This window comes from Equus asinus, chromosome 12, assembly GCF_041296235.1.
Source record: "Equus asinus isolate D_3611 breed Donkey chromosome 12, EquAss-T2T_v2, whole genome shotgun sequence".
NCBI classification, from domain to species: Eukaryota; Metazoa; Chordata; class Mammalia; order Perissodactyla; family Equidae; genus Equus; species Equus asinus.
The window spans coordinates 22,964,062-22,983,883 of record NC_091801.1 but is presented as its reverse complement, the minus strand read 5'-3'; the positions used below and the strand labels follow the sequence as shown (position 1 = coordinate 22,983,883).

Sequence of the window (19,822 nt, the reverse complement as noted above, 5' to 3'; positions counted from 1 at the left end):
AAGATATCCAAGAAGAAAATCTTCATAAAACTCTAGATATAACTGAAATGTAAAAAATAACTTTCAAAAGTCTTTTAAAATTCCTATGTCAAAATTTCCTTCATTAGAAAATCGAGGGTGACAGCAGCACCACCTCATACTCTCAGCAACACTTCCGGTTTACCGCTCACTTTTACATGTGTAATCTCATTTCATTTTTCCAAGAACCCCAAATATCTCCACTCAGAAAACGCTGAAACTGAGGTTTAAAAAGGCTAAATATGTTGAACTGTAACTCAGGCTCCAGGCAACTTGGTCTACTCTCCTTTCATCTTTGTAGCATTAAAAAAAAATTTACCAAAAGTGATCTTCTTATTTATCCTTCTCAATATCTCAAATTAAGAACACATATGCTAATTACTGTTATATGGTTTTCTTGAAATATTTGTAAGTAGTAGCCATAAAGTAGTTTCTTTAAAAACCAGAAACTTCAAATGGCTAATAATTGTCTGATTTTAAAGACATAGCATTCTACCTTTGAAATTAATTTGACTTTTAGGTATTTTTGTCCAATTTACATTTAGGATTTTATCTCCTATACTTTTCAGTATTAAAGTGAACAACAATATTAATTACAACAGATGATTTTTTGAAACTCTTGCAGTCCATTAATTTTTGAATCATCAGCAATTCATTTTAAGGACTAGGCATATTGTTAGAATAGTGAGGAAAAAAATTATTACTATAAGAAAATCAAAACAGCAAACCTCATAGCTCTAGTTCAGGACTTAGAAGTCTTAGATTTTAGTCCTGGCCTTAACGCTCACCACGCTGGATGCCTGGGCAAGTGACTTCGCTTATAATGGTGTGTTCAAATAATCTATAAGATTTTTTCTGACACTCAAAGTTAGTATTAGTCTATCAAACAGGACCCTTGATTTTATACTCCTCTGCCATTTGACTTTTAGGGAAACAAAACTGTGACAATGATATATCAGGAATTTTAAAAAAATCATCTTCAATGATATCTTCAATTATATAGAGGACGCAACGAATTCAGCCAGATTGCCTTTTTTTATTTTACATCTAAACTACCTGACAATAAAAATTGCTAGAAAAATCAATGATCAAGTTAGAATCATCCAAAAATTTCCTCTTTACTCTTACCTTTGTATATTTCTAATCAGGAATACTAAAATAGACAGAAAGGACACCTGGGGCACCTTCTTAAATATATTTTATATCAATGTCTACTATATTTCACATTATTGCCAGGATAGTTCACACACACTTACATTCATTACACAGAAATAGTGTGCCAAAAGATTCCAACTCAGAAAGCCAGGCCCCAGCCTGGGAACACGCCCACCACACACGGCCCCAGCTGGAGTCTGTTCCGGCTGGAATGCAGCACACAGTGGTGCATGGGAGACGCGCTTGTGAGAAGGGTTGGCTGCAAATGATCTGCGGAGGATCGTGAATGCCACTGCTTGGAAATGGCCTTTATTTTATTCTGCACTGAGGGGTTTTTGAGCATAGGATGGCCTGGAAGAAAGTAAGACTAAAGCAAGAAGCAACAATAAGGTTCTTACAGCCATTGCTGAAGTGGAAGGTAACAAATGACAACACTGACCAAGCAAGAGGGAAGATGAGATGGATGCCAAAGACAGGAGGAAGCTGACGTCCCAGAATGTGGCCTGACTAGACTGGAGTGAGGAGTGGGGCCTGCTGAAGGACAGGCAAGAGCCAAAGCTGATTCAAGTCCTCATCTTGGAAAGTTGGCAACACCATCAAATGAGAGACAGAAGCCAGGAAGAAAAATGGTTTAGAGGAAGACAAATGAGTTGTCTCTGTGACATCATGTGGTGACACTAAGCAGGCAGTAGACATATGAATCTGATCTTTGAGTAGGAGACGTAAGCTAGAATGTGGATTTGCGAGTTACAGAATTACTGGGACCAGCTCAGGCTGAATTCCTGCAGGACTACGCTGGTTTGTCTTCCTTTCTCTTCCTGTCCATACAAAACAAACCTGTTGGAAAAATCTTCCTCAAAAACAATTTTCCCATCAGCTTCAGTGCCTGGAGCAGAGCTTCATGCATAAGAACATGAAGGATGCTTGCTTCCCAATATGCAAACTGAGAGCATGAGAGTCATCAAATCACACATTGAACACCTAACATTGGGAATATACTAACATGGGGTTTCGACAAGCTTGTTTTTGTACTCCTATAACGATGAATCCTCGTGAAATTTTAAAATTCAAGAACTGCACTGTTCTTTGTATATTAAAGGTAATTAAGCTGATAGAACAGTCCCATAGGTTCAAATCCCAAGTTCTTAACAAATGTTTAATAGTGCATTCTTTGCCCTTGAAGTAAGGGCTGTTTTCATCTAAGATGTGAGAATAAATCAGACTGCTTTTATCTCTCTTCGCCCCAGACCCTGAGATGTTCAAAGATAAATTAATTAGTGACAATTACATTTATAGCAATCAGATATGAACATTTATCCAGTGTTAGATACTGTAGCAAAATCTTTCTTATCCCTCTCATTCAAAAGAGATACCGACATTTACATCTAAAAGAATGAAGGAACACAAAAGAGATCCTGATCAGCACTTTTTTCTCCCTTCTTTCTCTTCACCTCTCATATTTCATTCTATTTCAGTTGACTCACTGGTAGATTAGAGGGGGAAAGGTAGGGACATAGAGAAACATATAAAGAAAACAGTGTCGATCATCCAAATCTCTATTACTCCAAATTGGCTTATGTCTCTAGCCGGCAATTACCCCGTCACAAAACCCCTTGCTCCGATGAATCCTCAATTGTCCAAATGGTCCCATGTTCTTATTAATTTTAGAAACCTGAAGCTGTGTTATCCTTAGAGGTCACTTTATTACGTTTACGGAAGGCAGTGCTTACAAAGATTCAATGTCTCACTTCATCCTTTTATCCCTGACTCCAAGGAGAGCCCAGCACAGAGCCCTGAGATGTGTAGGACAGGAAAGGCAGGCTTTGCTGCCCAGCAACGTCATGTAAATCATGGTGGATTAGGAGCGTTGGGGAATTTACGGTATATGATGTCATGATTAATGATCTAATGTTACGTTTAAAGAAGCTGACATTGTACTCAGAAAAAAGTAATAATCACAAAGAAAACATGTATCTTATTTTAGCTACTACATTTTCTGTGCCAGTACCTGTCATTACTATAGCTACACGTGTTTACCTTAAACTTGGTATTAAATATTTCAGAAGGTAATTTATGCAATTAGCCATTGGATTCAGTGTGCTTAGGAACCAGGTGAATAAAGACTTCATTCTAAATATAACTACTTTTTAAATTCCAAAATAAAATAAAAATAACTCTAGGCAAACTGTTAAAAAAAATATTTAAACAATTTCAGAGATGTCTTTTCATTTCATAATTTTAAAAATATTTTTCCAAGGCAATGTTTCTCTCTCTCTCTGTACAGAGACATGCGTACATACATCCACACACACAGACACATACATACATATATGTACACAGACTAATTTAGAGGCAGTTTCTATGAATATTCAGGTACTTTCTTGAAAGAAGCCATAAAAGTCAAATCCTAAAAATTCTTTATAGGATTAAGTAGGAGTTGTTGGATTGTTTCAAAAAACAATTTAAGCAGCTAAACAGTTTCAGTTCCCACCTTCAAAAGTTTATGCTCAAAGAAATTTTTCAAATGTAAATTTCTCCTAGAATTAAATCCCCCCCATTTTATCCTCTGTTAAAGAGCACAAAAGTCCACAAACTCATTACCTCTTTGTTCCCAACCCTCTGCATGGCATCCCCCAGGTGGAAATAAAATCGCCCATCATCAGTGCCAGGATCCCCAGATTCTATTCCTTCCTGTAGAAAAGACAGTGTTAGCATTTATGAAAGAATTAAATAGCAGATTTAGTTCATGGGTTTACTTAATCTTTATATACCATACGAAAATCCAAGAACCAGAAAAATTAATCTCAATATTAAAGTTCGACAATTAGGTTACTGGTCAACATTTACAATGCAAAACCAAAAGGAGGTGAAGAAGCTAAATTTAACAATATATTCATCATTAATTAACATTAATTAACAGCCCATAAATTTGGTAGGATGCTTTGTGAATTGTCTCTGCGGGAGCAATCATATTTCAATATCCCAAAGAATTTCTTTGTCTGCGTCTCTATCATATTCCTTTTGCTCTCCAAATCTGACCATATGTCATCAAGAGGCGTTTTTATCCCTGAACCACAATGTTCAGTTGCTCACAGATGTTTGAAGTGATAGAGACCCAACTGCAAGAAATATTTTTTCCCACTCAAAACAAGTGTCCCCAACATTTTAATAAAATCTTTTACAAAATGTACAATAGGATTAAAGCCAAACGGAATCTTTCAAAATGTAACTGGTATTTAAAAAATCCTACTCTAAAACACTTAGCTGATTTCTACCCCATCTTCCACATAAAGACTGAAATGGAGATTTATGTAAAAAAAAAAATAGAGAAAATATGAAAGAGAATGAGTTTAGAAAAGTAAAAGGTCAAAGGTAAAAAATATTTAAACGTCAAGGAATTCTTTCTAAAAATCTGCATCCTTGAGGCCTCTTCATAAGAAGCCCATTACCGTTTACTGGGAAGCAATATTATTTGCATAATGTTGGGAAGTATGAAAGGTGAGGAACAGGAGAAGCATGGCTCAAGGAGGACAGGTTCCATCAGGCCTCCTTAGGGATACTCTTTGGCCCTCATAATGTCAAAGGAATCTAAGGCGAATACTTTAAATCAGAGGAACCCACATGCCCTCAGCGTCCTGGCGGGGAATGTAAAGGACAACAGAGGCCCACTGACAGCCAAGACAGAAGGGGGTGCACGCCCACCTCACGGGGACACCCCTGCTGGTCTTCTGTGCTGGGATGTGGGCCAGATATGACCTTTTGTGTGAAACAGGAAATCTGCATGATGATCTAAAATGTTCATATCCTCAACTAAGGCAAGCAATTAAAATTGCTTTTAATAGAATTATCTTGGCTAAATAAAACATGCAAGCTATTTGTAATCAGTGGGTTGCTATTTGGGATCTCTGATTTAAGTCATGTGAAAGAAAGAGATCATAAAAGCATAATATACTGCTACTTAAAAAAAATGTTCACAGGTATTCAATCAGCTACCCATCTAATAAGGTAGCTGCTAGCTAATGTTACTATTTAAATTAAAATCAACTGAAATGAAAAATTCAGCTCCTCACTCACACTAGCCACATTTCAGGTACTCAATAGCCACAGGTGGCTAGTGGCTACCACACTGGAGAGTACAAATAAAGAACATTTCCACTGTTGCAGAAGGTTCTGTCGGACAGCCCTGACCAAGACCAAAAGTGATGCTGGTGAACTGACAATGATTCAACTAGATACGTGAGAAAAAAAGGGCAGCATGGTTTAATCTGAATATTTTGAGCTATCAGGCTTTTGGGGGTTTCACTTATTCAGTCTGCAATTTTCACCTCACTTTGTAGAGGGTGCCATGAGCCCTGTTCAAACGAGTCTCAGCATATAATTAAATTGTAGAAGGAACATTTAATGCATTGCCATATTTTAAAATACCATATCAATAATTTTTCTCTACTTCTGACATTTAAATAAAGGCCAGTAACAACTGCGGTTTTAGGAATTTCTTCATACAGTCTTTTCCAAATAGTATCTGCTCACAAAGTCGGTATTTCTATATCTGACACTGTCAATTATGGTTACGGTCCACACTGCTGAGAATGTCATGGTCACAGGGTGTACATTTTGGTGATGAAAAGATTCAGCAGTTCATGCCAATCAATCTACAGTGTACCATCAAGGGTGTCCAACTGACTCAAAGGAATGGGAAGAAGGAAAAAGGAAGAGCAGGGACAGTTACCTTTAAATAGGGAATGCTCTCAGCGATCCTGTTCTGTGCCTTCAGGATAAAGCCGTAATGTACTTTAGCAAAGCCATCATTAGGGGTCACATTCAGAACCTAAACTCAAAGGAAACAAAAAGCTATTGTGATGGACTACAAATTTCATAAATGACTGTCACAGCAAATGTTAATTAGCCCCGCTGTCCTTGGACTGGATTACGATGTCACAGCTTACAACACTATGGTGTTTTATTTCATTGCAATAGATTAGGCTTAAAATAATGGCCCCATTTTCCCTCAACTCGAAATGTTCTCACATCTACACATTAGCTCCTCAAGAATGAAGAACTAAATGTAAAGGCAATGATTGCTAAAGCATTGCTTGAACACTGCAAATCAGCTAAATATCTGTCAATTGATAGGACTTCACCATTTTTTTAGTGATCAGGAAAAAACTGCTTTATATTTGCTACACTTGAAGTCAACTCTGAATGCTTATAATACATTTCTTTATATACGTACTTTATACGTTGCCTTAATTAAGAGAAAATTTAGGGCCAGCTCTGATGGCCATGCAGTGAAGGTTTGGTGTACTGTGCTTTGGTGGCCCGGGTTCAGTTCCCGGGCATGAAAGCACACCACTCATCTGTCAATAGCCATGTTGTGGTGGTGGCTCACATAGAAGGACTTACAACCAGAATATACAACTGTGCACTGGGGCTTTGGGGAGAAGACAAAAGAGAGAGGAAGGCTGGCAACAGATGTGAGCTCAGAGCAAATCTTTCCCAGCCAAAAAAACCTTAGATTTGCATTTGTAATACATCATGAGCCATTCATTCAACATAAATTTCCCAAATGCCCAGACCATTTTAAGGACTGAGGATAAAGTGGTGAGCAAGTCCAATAATCTGTGATAAAACCCAGGTAAATATTTAATATAAACCAATCATTGTTTACTATCATATGGATTTATTTTGATTAAAGATAAATTATGCAAAAAGCCTATAAACTAAATACAGCACTGAGAAATCCAAACAACAACATTCAACTTGTGAAGCTGCTTAAACTCGTTTATGGAACAAAAGTGAAAGATGAAGGTTAGCATTGGGTGCATGTAGAGAAAAGATGAATATCCTGTAACTGCTCTTCATCCCTGAGCCTGAGTAGGGAGCGAGTCAGAGCCACCATGGGTTCCTTACACAGAAGGAGTAAGTGCGCCAGGAGGGGGCCCCCATGCCCTCTGTGAGCTCACAGCACACAGTGCCAGTACTTGAGTGTTTTCCGTCTTGTAGTTGATCTTGCACCTCATCCATTAGCGAATCCAGCCAACACCACCTTCGAAATACATTCAGAATCGTACTCCTTGTGACTTCCCTCACCGCTGCCACCCTGGTCCCTGTCTGGTCTCTCCCCCAGCTTCTTATAGGAGCCTTCTGACTACTGACCCTCTGCCTTCCAGCCCCTCTCTCCTGTAGCCCATTCCCCAGCTGGGGTCCTAAATGGACTCACTAAATCCTATGTCAGACTTCAACCGTCCTCTGTCCAAAACCCAAATGGGTTCCATTTCACTAAAAGACTAAGTTCTAGGAACAGCCTCCATGGCCCCCCTTCAGTTGGGCCTCTCTACTTCTCTGGCCTCCTCTACTACTGGCCTCGTACCAGCCACTGTGAGGTACCCTGGACTCCCTGCTGCTGGTAGCAAGCCAAAGGCACCCCCGCCTCAGGACCTTTGCATGTGCAGTACTCCTTTGTCTCACTCTTCTCTCAGACATCCAAATGGCTCACTCTCTTCCTTGATGAAGCCCTTGCTCAAAGGCTACTATCTCAGCGAAGCCGAAGCCCAACCACCCCCATCACTAGTCTTTATCCTGACTCCTTTTTCTTCATAGTACACATCACCATCTGACTTAATAATTTTTTATTTCTCCCAGTAAGATGAAAGCTCTACAGAGATTTTGTCCATTGCACTCACTGCTGATCGCCAGTACTTAGAACAGTGTTGGGTATGTGGCAGGTGGTCGAGAAATCTGCACTAACTGAACAGATGGGTGCATGCCGGGTTTTCCTCCCTAACTAGATCTCTGAAAGCACAGACTCTGTTGCTTCTGCACCTTCCACGGCACCTGTTCCTGAGCTAGATGCTGAGCAAGAGCTCACTAAACACCTCTGGAATTGAACTGAATTGAGGCTGGTCATGTTTCTGGCAGCATAACTATGAAGGGATTATTAAAACTAGTGCAGCTCCACAGATGCCATTTTTGCCTACTGTAGACACACAGCCATCATCTCAAGTAATTAGAAAATGTATTCACTTATGATATTTTAGAACACACAGAACTCTTCTAGGCTCTGGACATATAAATGAGATACACTGTCTATTCTCAGGAAGCTTTCACTCAAGGGAGGAAGAGAGACTCCCAAGCAGGCAACGGTAATACAATGTGGCAAGTGTAACCACAGAGACAGACATGAGGCATGTACGGGGTAGGGGGAGGGGCACTTGCTTAATCTGGGGTGGGTGTGGCAGGGGCAAGGTCTGAAAGGTGTTTAGGGATGAATAGGAGTTCACCAGGGACAGGGAAGGTGGGGAATAGGCATTCAAGGCACAAGAGAACATGAGTAAAAAAGAATACTGGGCCAGGAGCAGTAAAAGGGAATGAGATTGGATACGAGGGCAGGAGACAAATCACAAACGGTCCTGTTTAGTATCACGTGCAAGATAATCCTCCGGGGAATGGAAATAAATTACAAATGCTTCTCCTCGTATCTGTCTTTGAAATATAATGTTTAGTATGTGACAGGCTCCAGGGCCCTCCTCTCATCTGCCTGGTGGACAGTCACACATCTCACTCACACCCATGCTAGGCGAGGGGAGGGTGGGCGATCAGGCACCCAGAGCAACCAACAGTGCTGCCCTCCCTGCTTGATTCTTATGATCACCTTCTGTGCTGGCTACAGCTCACGTGGATGCAGAAGAGGAGTGCGTGCGTTACCTAGTTGTAATCAACAAACCCTCAGAAAATGACAACTGGCTTCATAGGATTTCTAAGAAACCGAGACTGAGATCAATACTAATAATATTACACAGATTCTTTCTCTCTTTGTTTACACCCACACCCACCCACCCACACACAGAGCAGAAAACAAAAAACTGGTACAGCTCACATTTTTAGTTCAGCACAAGCTCTTTGCATGACATATTACCATGGTAAAAAAATCATATCATATAATCATAAATAGTATTGCACATTGATATTACTAAAACATTAATTTTTCAGTGAGAATTAACAGTTTTGGGGCAATTAAAAGAAATTTAAAAAGTATTTGAAATCTTTCATTTCATCCTAAAACTTATTTGGGGGTGTGTACCTTTTATAATGTACTTCACATATTAGTACATACACATATATACATAATACGTAAATATTTAAACATACTTATTGCAGATATTTGCTTGGACATGTTTTACTGGAAGGGTTTGCAAGCAGACATGTTTGAAGAACTCTCCTGTGGACAATGGGAACCACTGAAGATTTCGAGCCGAGCGTGGGATGGTCAGATTTGTGTTTGGTGTTGATGAAGGTTGGAAGAGAGAAGGCCTGGGCGGGATAAAGCTGTCCTAATCCAGAATAGAGATGATGAGTGCCTGGGTTACAAAGGGAGGGGACTTGAAAGATATTCAGAAGGTAAAATGAAGAGAAATCAGTGATTTGGTACCAGATTGTAAACTCCATGAGGGCACACTCAGTGTTTGTTTCATTAACTACCATTTCCCAAGGTAGCGTGTGTGGGTGTCAATAAACACGTGCTGACTAAGTGAATGGATATAGGTGAGGAGTGAGGGGTGGGAAGAATCAGGAACGATGCTCAACTTTGGACCGTGGGTGGCCTGGGCAACTGGTGGTGTTGCTAACGTGGAGGGAACACAGGAGAGCCCTCCAAAGCTACAGATGTGAGTAATCTACATCAAACCACTTTAAAGTCAGTCTTTGTTGAAACTAAAAGCAGCAAAAACCCAGAAAGGGAACTATCAATGATTTTTATAAAATAAAAATCAACATGAAGAAAAATATAAAATAACAATATCAGTTTTCTGAAAATGATCTTTGATTGAGACGTAAACATAACCAGGATAAACTCTGGTTACAGAAAGAGAACCCATTAGATACAGCTTATTAACTTAGCGGTGAGAAGGAGGGAGTAAAAGGCAAACCACACATTTTCAATCTATCAATGCTTCTTTACAAAGAAGCCCACTCAGCTGTATAATATGGCTATATTTCATACTTTCTGTGTTCTGTTATGCTTATTCAGATGAGATTATGATTTCAAATGTATAAATAACAGGACGTAAATTTTATTTTTCAAGATGAAGTAAAATGTTTCACACAGCCAAGATTTAGTATCAGGTTAAAAGGATGAATATATTCTTTTTATTTATTTATTTATTTATTTAGAGGAAGATTAGCCCTGAGCTAACTGCTGCCAATCCTCCTCTTTTTTTTTGCTGAGGAAGGCTGGCCCTGAACTAACATCCAGGCCCATCTTCCTCTACTTTATATGTGCGATGCCTACCACAGCATGGCATGCCAAGTGGTGCCATGTCCGCACCCAGGATCTGAACCAGTGAACCTGGGGCCGCCAGAAGCGGAACGTGCACACTCAACCGCTGAGTCACTGGGCTGGCCCCAGGATGAACATATTCAAGGAAGGTTTTGAAAAGGTGAAGAAGGGCAAAGTCAGAGTGGGTGAGAGGAACTAGCATGCTTTCAGATCCTGCCCTAACCTCAAATGAGCTTGGGACCCAGTCAACACTTGATCATTTTTTTTTGGAAGGAAGGAATTCTATAATTCCATCTTTGTGGTTTCTGACAGTGACAGAATAATGAGCATGTCTGATATAGTTTGACAATTCATACATTCATATGATCCTGAATCACTAAGATACACGATGTTTCCCTTAACCAAACTTTGCAAGCCAGGGCACTCAGTGTAATGTTTTAGCCATTAGCAAATACAGTGCCCCACATGGACTTCTTTTATGACCTGGAACAGGTACTTTAGTACATGGCACACATTTCCAATATTGTAAGTTCAATCCACTCTGTGTAGATATTAGAGATGCCATAAACAGCACAGGTCTGATTTCTGCTCTCTCAGAAAATATAAAAACTATGACAAGGATGAAAAGACAACTGCTCCAAAATTGAATGATTTTCAATCAAGTATCAAAAACAATAAAAGGAGGAAAGCACCACTTTGTGAGTGGACCAGTCCCTAGTCTGAGTAGGAAATCACTACACTTGACAGCATTTTTAAAACAGAAGGAATCATGCTGGATATTAGTGAGTAGTAGTATTTTGATGTAAAGTGTACCAGCTTGAAACCAGTGACCAAAAGGCCTAGATTAAAGAATAACAAGGAAATGTGTTCATCTTTCTTTTATAGAGGCATTAACTTTCTCCAGCTTCAAAGTTCATTTGGTATCCTGTTTATTTTATTCTGTACCAAATGAATTCCCTCAGGGCACAAAGGAGTCACAGTTTTCTAGATTTTATAGTTACTTGCGACTTAGAGGTCATTTATTAAAACATCCATTATAAGGTAGAAATCCTTTTGAAGGCATCCTTGCTAGAGGATTGAAGAGTTAATGCCCTCTGAAAGGTGAGTAATTTACTCCATATGCCCCAAAGATTATGTCCTGTAGTCTTTCTCTAGATCAGACTTTTACCTAAAAAAGGAAAAGATTGTGTTTTTACGTTCACGGAAAACGTGAGTTCCTCTTTCTATCGTAAACAACACTTTTAGAAAGGCTGTTTGTGGACTGATAAAGAGTGAGCTTTAAAAATATCACAATTATAGGTTGAAGGTTTTGATGCACCATGTGTTGACTAAAATTTAAAATCTTCTGATCAAGGGGAAAAAAAGTGATGAAAACAAAATTTAGAAGATACCCACTATAATAATACTTACATTCTATTTGAGTTAACTTAAAGAGAGTGAGAGATTGGGTGTATTAAACGCAATTTATAACTAACATTAGAACTTGATGTTTAAAATAATTTGATGTAGGGGCCAGCCCAGTGGTGCAGTGGTTAAGTTCGCACATTCCGCTTCAGCAGCTTGGGTTTGCTGGTTCGGATCCCAGGTGTGGACGTGGCACTCCTTGGCAAGCCATGCTGTGGCAGGCGTCCCACATATAAAGTAGAGGAAGATGGGCACAGATGTTAACTCAGGGCCAGTCTTCCTCAGCAAAAAGAGGATTGGTGGCAGATGTTAGCTCAGGGCTAAATCTTCCTCAAAAAAAAAAATAATTTGACGTAGCTCATAGAAGACTGTTGCTTGCTTACCTCTTCATAAACCTTCTTGGCATTGTCATTATCTCCGATCAAGAGGTATCCCACTCCAAGGTCATTCTTTAAGGAAGTATCATCCGGGAATAGTTGAGCTAGTTTCTGCAGGGTAAGCAGGGAACCTCGCATGTGACCTGATTTGGTGGTAAGAAAAAAAAACTTCAATGAAAATAACAACAGATTATGTACATCTTTATATCGAGACTATACATCATGAGAGACTATTCAAACAGAGCCTGAAGACCAGCTGAAATCTGACTCTCTATTCTGATAGCTAAGTACCGATTAGGATTTATTTCTGCAGTTACAACAGCATCAGTAACTCCTGTAAGTAGATACTGAATATAATACTGGTTATAAACATTTTAAAGACATTCTCATTTTCCAAATTCATCAACATTTACCTTCTTATGTCAAATTCCCTCTTAAGAAAGTTTTAGCTACAAATTCCTTGTAAAAAAATATTTTGCTGAGATATTTTTGGTTTATTATAATTAACTTTAAAATTATGACTAGAGAACAGACAAATAAAAAGTCTAATAGACTTCAGGGTGTAGCACCCCGTATGAAACTTGACGGGGCACTGAGGTACACTGCTGACACCGTTTCCAATTAAGTGTCCTCGTCTCTAGGTAATGACCTAATCATGGAGCAAAGGAGACATCATCCAGTGTTATGGGACCCTCTGGTGGACAACAGGATACTATGCACAACATGAATCTTGAAAACGTCAGCTTCAATTCATTTTTAAGGCTGTCTGATGGAAATTTACAATTTCTGGAGCCAATTGTCATTAGTCCTTGTCAGAGCTGGAAACACAAATTGAATAAGGGAAAACGTGCAACCTAAGACTAGTATACATGACAAAATTAATTACCTAAAGGGCTCAGTTGCCCACAAACTGAATATTAGCCAAGAGTGTGGCAGGACCATCAGTAAGCTAAAGCACTTGGACGCTCCACTAACGGATAAACTATTTGCCATAAAACATCACTGACTTACCCCTGGCCTGCTCTCTGTTACTGGTCAATCTAGGATGGGTTTGCTCAGGCATTCATTCTCTCACTAACAGATCAGGCTACTTTTCTCAACCCTCTTTCCCCCATCTGCTCACCTTAGGTCCACACTTTTCTTCTGCTTCTAAACTTCCCTTGTTAACCACTACAGAGGCCCAGGTGAAAATCCTGCCTGATGTCATGCCCTCCCTGTCCCTTCCACTCTGCACGATGGAGCCCTGCTCTGCTGGGGGAACTTCATCACCTGGCCCCTTCGCTGACACCTTCTGCACACAATTCCCTCTGCACGGAGCCTCCTCTTGCAAACTTGCCTCATTCTCATTCCGAGGAAAAGACTATATTCAAATATTAAAAGACTGTTGTGGAAGAGGGTTAGATTAATCCATGGGCAGTCTTTTCCCGAGGGCTGGGAATAGGGTGAGACAAGTGAGACACGTGGTGCAAAGTTTAGGAGGGTCCAAAATTCAGCAATCAGGACCAAAATTAATATAAAAAACCCATGACGGACAAAATATCAAATTTTAAAGACAGAATCAGTAAACAGTGTTTCCCAGAGCCATAGTGGAGCCTGAGGCAAGAAGACAACTGGTAACACGGATTTTGTGCCCACTTGAGGCCCAGCCTGGCCTTTTCCACCCTGCATGTGGGCTGCATGTTTTGCTTCCCTTAGATGGGCCCTGATGAATACCAGTCTGACAGGCCATTTCTTCCAGTTTCTAATCATCACTTGGGTTCTACTCCTATCACAGATTTTGATCATTTACCAAAGTGACACAACTACCTTTAATTCCATCCCTCAGAAAACTGAGACAAGGGTCATTTGGCCTTGAATATTTCTTATATGAGCTTCTCCTAGCGACACCGATAATTTGTTCACATAATATGTTATCCAGCCAACTGGGCACCCATCTTGAGCAGTTTCACGTGGCTTAGATTCTTCCCTCCTGGTTTACTGATGACGTGTTAGGTGGGAGAGAAATACAGGCCTGGTTATAATGAAGTTAGGTTACAGCCAGTCTCACTTGCCTTTGGCACTGGGAACCTGGGTCAGTCAGAGAGGATGCTTTATGCTGCTCTTTTCAAAGCATTTGCAAATTTACTTAGCGATTAAAAATTGTTTTTCTATCATTTTCCTTGGTATAGAATCAAACCTTACAGGTAAGATTTTCAGTACCTGAAACTCCTAATATTCCTCTATAAAACTGTTCCACTGATAATTTTAACGTCCAGGAATCAGTTCCTTGTAGTTAAGAGAGAAATGAATTTGGCACGACAGGACGAGTTTTTGATTCTAGACCTATTAATTTATTAGCTATGATTCCTTAGGCAAATTATCCAAGCTCTCCACATCCTATTTGCCTCATCTTTAAAATGGGAGGTAGTGGGGGAAGGCAGTAAAACTCTACATCTTTGTAATTATTAAGGTTATGATTGCTATTTTAGTGTAAAACACACTTGGGAAAGTTACCTGAAATTAATTACAAACTCAGGTTTCCTTCCATGTAACTAAACTCTCCTAAGAGTATACACAGCCTTCAGCCTCTTTAAGATGAAAAGATAGTATTTGCTGTTGAATTAACTCTTATTCCATTTTACCTAGAAACTGCTGTCTTTCTGACCTCCGCTTCAGACTCAGCTTCATCAGGTCTGCGGGGACGTCAGGCAGGGCGGCCACCTCCTGGTAGGTCTCAATGGCCCTGCGCAACACCTCATTGCTCCTCCTCTTCTCAGCCAAGTCATCTTCACACTGGAGGAAGCCCCACACTGGATAAATGTCCCATGACAAGCTCCATTTGTAATCAACCAACATATTCATGAAGAGTTAACTTTTGGCCATGCTTTAAAAGTAATTCAAGACAGATTCAAATTTTCTCTTTATTAAGAGATAAAAAAATAAACAAAGGAAGCAACACAAATGCTATTTTGATAATATGAACACAAGTTAGCTACTCAACTATAGATGAGAAAGACTGTCATAAAGCAATACTAATATATGCTAAGGCTAATGGAAATTTATATCATGTTATACAAAACATTATACAGACAGGACTCCAGTCCATAGTTCCTGTTCTTTCATTAGTTTATTCCTGTGTTCATTCATTCATTCAACAACTATTTTCTGGGAGTCAGGCACTGTTCTACACATGTGGCAGACAAATTAAACAAAACAGACAAATCCGCTTTCCCATTTTGCTTCATTTTTGGAAGGAGAGAAAGTCTGGTGATCATAAGTGCTATGGATAACAACAAAGCAAGCTTAGTGATGCTGGGAGTGGGGAGGTGGAGAGGGTGCCAGTTTAATCAGGATGATTGGGGAGGGCCCAAGAGAAGTGAGGGAGTGAGGCATGAGGATATCTGGGGGAAGAATGTTCCAAGGAGAGAGAATAGCAAGAATAAGGGCCCTGGAGGATAGTGAGGAATAGAGAAAAGACTGATACAGGAGGGGAGCAAGGAGGAGACTGATGGGGGGGTGTCAGCGAATGAAGAACCTAGTAAGTTATTGCCAATTCTGCCACGCTAATTCCACACGAGATGGCAAGAACCCTGGTTTTTCATTTTATTTTTTTTGAGGAAGATTAGCCCTGAGCTAACATCTGCCACCAATCCTCCTCTTTTTGCTGAGGAAGACTGGCTCTGAGTTAACATCCATGCCCATCTTCCTCTACTTTATATGTGGGATGCCTACCACAGCATGGCGTGCCAAGCAGTGCCACGTCCGCACCTGGGATCTGAACTGGCGAACCCTGGACCGCCAAAGCGGAATGTGAGAACTTAACCACTGCGCCACCGGGCCGGCCCCCAACAACTAGGGTTTTTAACATGATCTGCTATCTGTCAAAAGGATCACACTGGCAGTGGTATGGAGAACAGCCTGAGGGCCTGAGGGGAGACGCAGAGAGCCCAGTTAGGATGTTCCAGCAGGAATCCGCACACGCGGTGATGATGGTTTGGACTAGGGTAGTAGTAATGGAGGTGTTAAGAAGTGGTTGGATTCTAGCTATATTTTGAAGGTCGGAGCCAACAGATTTGCAGATGGTCTGAATGTAGGGTATGAGAAAAAGGGAGAGAGAGAAGTCAAGGATGAATTGAAGGTTTTTGGCTTAACAATTACCAGGTGGAACTGTCATTCCCTGAGAATGGGAAGTAAGGGCAGAGGCAGATTTGCAGGCATATGGAATCAGGACTTCAGTTCTGGCCATATTAAACCCCAATGCCTATTAGGTACCCAAGTGGAGATACCGGCCAGGAAGGTGCATATATGAATCTGAGGTTCAGAGAGACTGAGATTTAGAGATATACATTGGGGAGTTGTCAAGGATAGAGATGGTATTTAAAGCTAGGAAGCTAGAAGCAGTTGTGAGTGTAGACAGAGAAAAGAAGAGGGTCCAAGAACAGAATTCAAAGGAACTTCAATGTTTCAAGGCCATTAGAGGTCAGAAAGGGGAGAACCAGCAAAAAGGGACAGAGAAGGAGGGAGGAGAGAAGAAAAATCACAAAAAAGTGGTGTTCTGGAGGCCAAGTGACAAAAGGTAGCAAGAGGGAGTAATCAACCATGTTAGAGGTGGCCGTCAGGTTAGGCAAGATGAGAACTGAGAGCACATCCCACTGGATTGGGCAACGTGGCCCCTCTGATGTTCCTGGCAAGATCATTTCTTTGGACTACAGGGGGCCTATAATGGAATGGAGCAGGTTCAAAAGAAAACAGGAGGGAAGGAGGTGCAGACAACTCTGTCAAGGAGCTTCACCGTAGAGGGAAGCAGAGAAATGGGCCAGTACGTGGAGAGGAATGTGGAGACAAGGGAGAGAGTTTTTAACAATGGGAAACCTAAAGCATGTCTCTAAGCTGATGCAAAAGACTCAGCAGAGAGGGGAAATCTGATGATGCAGAAGAGGACAAAAAATTAGAAGGATGTCCTTCAGCAGGTGAGAGGGGATGGGAAAGGGGACCAGAACCGCTCATGTGAGCCAACGGGAGGGAAGGTGCAGCATATGGCAGCAGGTGCAGGGAGATTATCAGAGCAGTCGAGGGATCACGTGGAAGCTCTTTGAATACTTCTCTTTACTTAGTGAAATAAGCAAGACTCTTAGCTGGAGAATGAGAATGGGGAGTGAAATACCAGAGACAGGAAGAGAGAGGAGAATGCGTGAAATGGTCATCAAAATCTCATCAGATTTAGTAGACTACAATTTGGAGATTACCATTGGAGGAAAAATAATGCCACTTAGATGCTAAAAGTAGTATATAAGATTTTTTTCTCAGAATATCCTATTTAACATGTTTACCTTTTTCAAATAAAGTGTGTGTTGCAGTCAATATATAGATGCCTGCAGAACCAAAATAAAGCATAACTCTACAATTTGAGGACAGGGTAAGAAAATGATCCATCCCTCCCACACCCCAAAAACTACTAAGAATCAGTCCAAATTGATAAAATATCTATGGGGAGCTTTCAGAAAATAACACCTCCAAGAAATAACTCGATAATACCTACTGAATAGGTAAGTTTCTCAGGATGATGAGGGCTAGAATCAAAGCAGTGGTGATAGAGAGAAGTGGACAGATTTATGAGAAAGGAAAACTGAAAAAATCTCTAGATTTGCAAAGGCTAATTCACCCTTGCTTGACAGAAAAAAGCTTCAGAACACACAACTATCTGTTCAAATCTGTAAATGTTCTCCAGAACAGATTTATCTACCAGAAGAGGAAGTCCAAGTCAATGACCCATACTGGTCATCCTGTCCCTGTCGCCTTCTCTATATTCACATGCTGGCTTTTCTGGTTAGGCATCAGTGTCTTGTGAGTTTGGCTATGGTGAGTTAATTCCCCAGAACATGATCATTCATAGATGACTTCAAAGAATGATGGAGTCCTGGAGTGGAGAGAGGCCTTTTGAACCATCTAGTTCAGCCTCTTCATTTGGTAGCCTCTTCAGGCTAAGAATTAGACCCTGGAACTGGAGGGTCTCTTCAAGGTTACCGCAAGGACAAATGCCCACCATGGTAATCCTTCTTTATAGAGCTAGGAATAAATATCTAACTAAATTCAACCTGAAAAGAGAGAAGGATGATACAATCTACACGCCTTGTGCCCTCCTCTCTTTCCAGCCCAAGGTCTTCCATTTTAATGAAGTATAAACATTTTATAACTTCTAGAATTGGAAAAACATTGGTATTAAAATGGCACATAATTCTTTAAAATCTCTTGAATGAAACTGATAGGGTTTGCTTTGAAAATCAAAACTGTACACATTGATTTTTATCAGCTTAGCATCTGTAGATAAAATGATTGCAGCTGAAAGTGGACATTTGCTACAGGATGTTAACATCGCACAGCCTTTTGTTGACTCAAACTAATTCACTCATCCAACCTTCCTAGGAGATATGTCATTTTCTGCCTCAGAGGCATTAATGGTTTATGTAGTTGTGTGAATTGAGTTTATAATTCAAGATTTTGTGTCTGACATTGGGGGAACTTTGTCAAAATTGATTTTCACAATGATCCAAAGAATAAGATAGTGTCGGTGCTACTTTAGAAATGATAGATACTGTAGTTTATATTTAACTAGATGTTGCTAAATTGTTTCAATTTGTGGGATATTCCAAAGTAATTATTTAATCTGCTAACCAAGAATGAAAAAGCCATCACTTATTCCTCCCTATAAAATCCATCTTCTGGTGAATTTTTATTTTTAAAACTCTTATGAATTTAAAATTTCCTTTAAATGACTCTATTAAAATTTAATTTAGCATGCCTAAAGTTTGCTTTATGCCACATTAATATCAATAATACCTTGAAGCATAACAGTTTAGAGATAAAAAAATATTGCCTGAGGCCTAAATCTCAAATTCCTACTGTTAAACCAGGACAGAACTACAGCAATCACCATGTGCCAAAAGTACTGCATTTCCTTAGACTTTGGTACCCAAATTAACATCACATATAAAGAAAAATTCTAAGGCACAAAACATTTTGCCATAATTAAGTTAGTATTTGCATCAGTCACTATTCTCTCCAGTTACTATGTTTTCCTTAATCAAATGACTGTCAATACTAGTGACAAAGTACATCACTTATGGGAACAGGCATGGTCTTTTGGTAACAAGTACATTCTCCCTTGCTTACTAACAATACAATTTAGCAATTTTGGAGGATTACTGACCAAATTAATTTACAAAAATGATACAGTGGTTGTCTGCTAAACCTGTTCTGTATGATGGATAAGAGGAACTTATTTGCATTAATTTTTCACAAACTTAATTTATTAAAATTTAATTAATAACAATTTATTAAGTTTTTAATGGGGAGATAGGAAGAATTTGAACATCTGGATCTTGAATGGTGGCCAACTTTAGTTCAGAGCAAAACATACCTGTTTTATCTAAAGATGTGTTAGTTCCTGTGTGTCATACACAAGTGATGGCATTGACTCCCTCCCAAGGGGTGTTGTCAGTTTCTTCTTGGTCTAGGAAATTTTTGTAGCTCTGAATCTATTGTTCCCAGCAAGGCTGACCATCTCTCCCCCAAGGTGGGGCTGTAGGAGCTTGACTGCTGACAACTTTGTCAGCCC

General features: G+C 39.9%; 1 protein-coding gene across 21 annotated transcripts in view; it reads right to left on the bottom strand.

Annotated features, from left to right (window-relative positions):
- ASPH (aspartate beta-hydroxylase) overlaps window positions 1-19,822 on the bottom strand; it is a 208,407-nt gene that overhangs the window by 45,059 nt on the left and 143,526 nt on the right. For all 21 annotated transcript variants that reach the window (XM_070481184.1, XM_070481187.1, XM_070481185.1 and 18 more), the window contains 4 exons: window positions 14,850-15,000; window positions 12,235-12,371; window positions 5,903-6,001; window positions 3,775-3,864 (listed from right to left, as the gene is read on the bottom strand). In XM_070481184.1, the coding sequence (XP_070337285.1) occupies window positions 3,775-3,864; window positions 5,903-6,001; window positions 12,235-12,371; window positions 14,850-15,000 (477 nt within the window). The remainder of the gene's footprint in view (window positions 1-3,774; window positions 3,865-5,902; window positions 6,002-12,234; window positions 12,372-14,849; window positions 15,001-19,822) is intronic.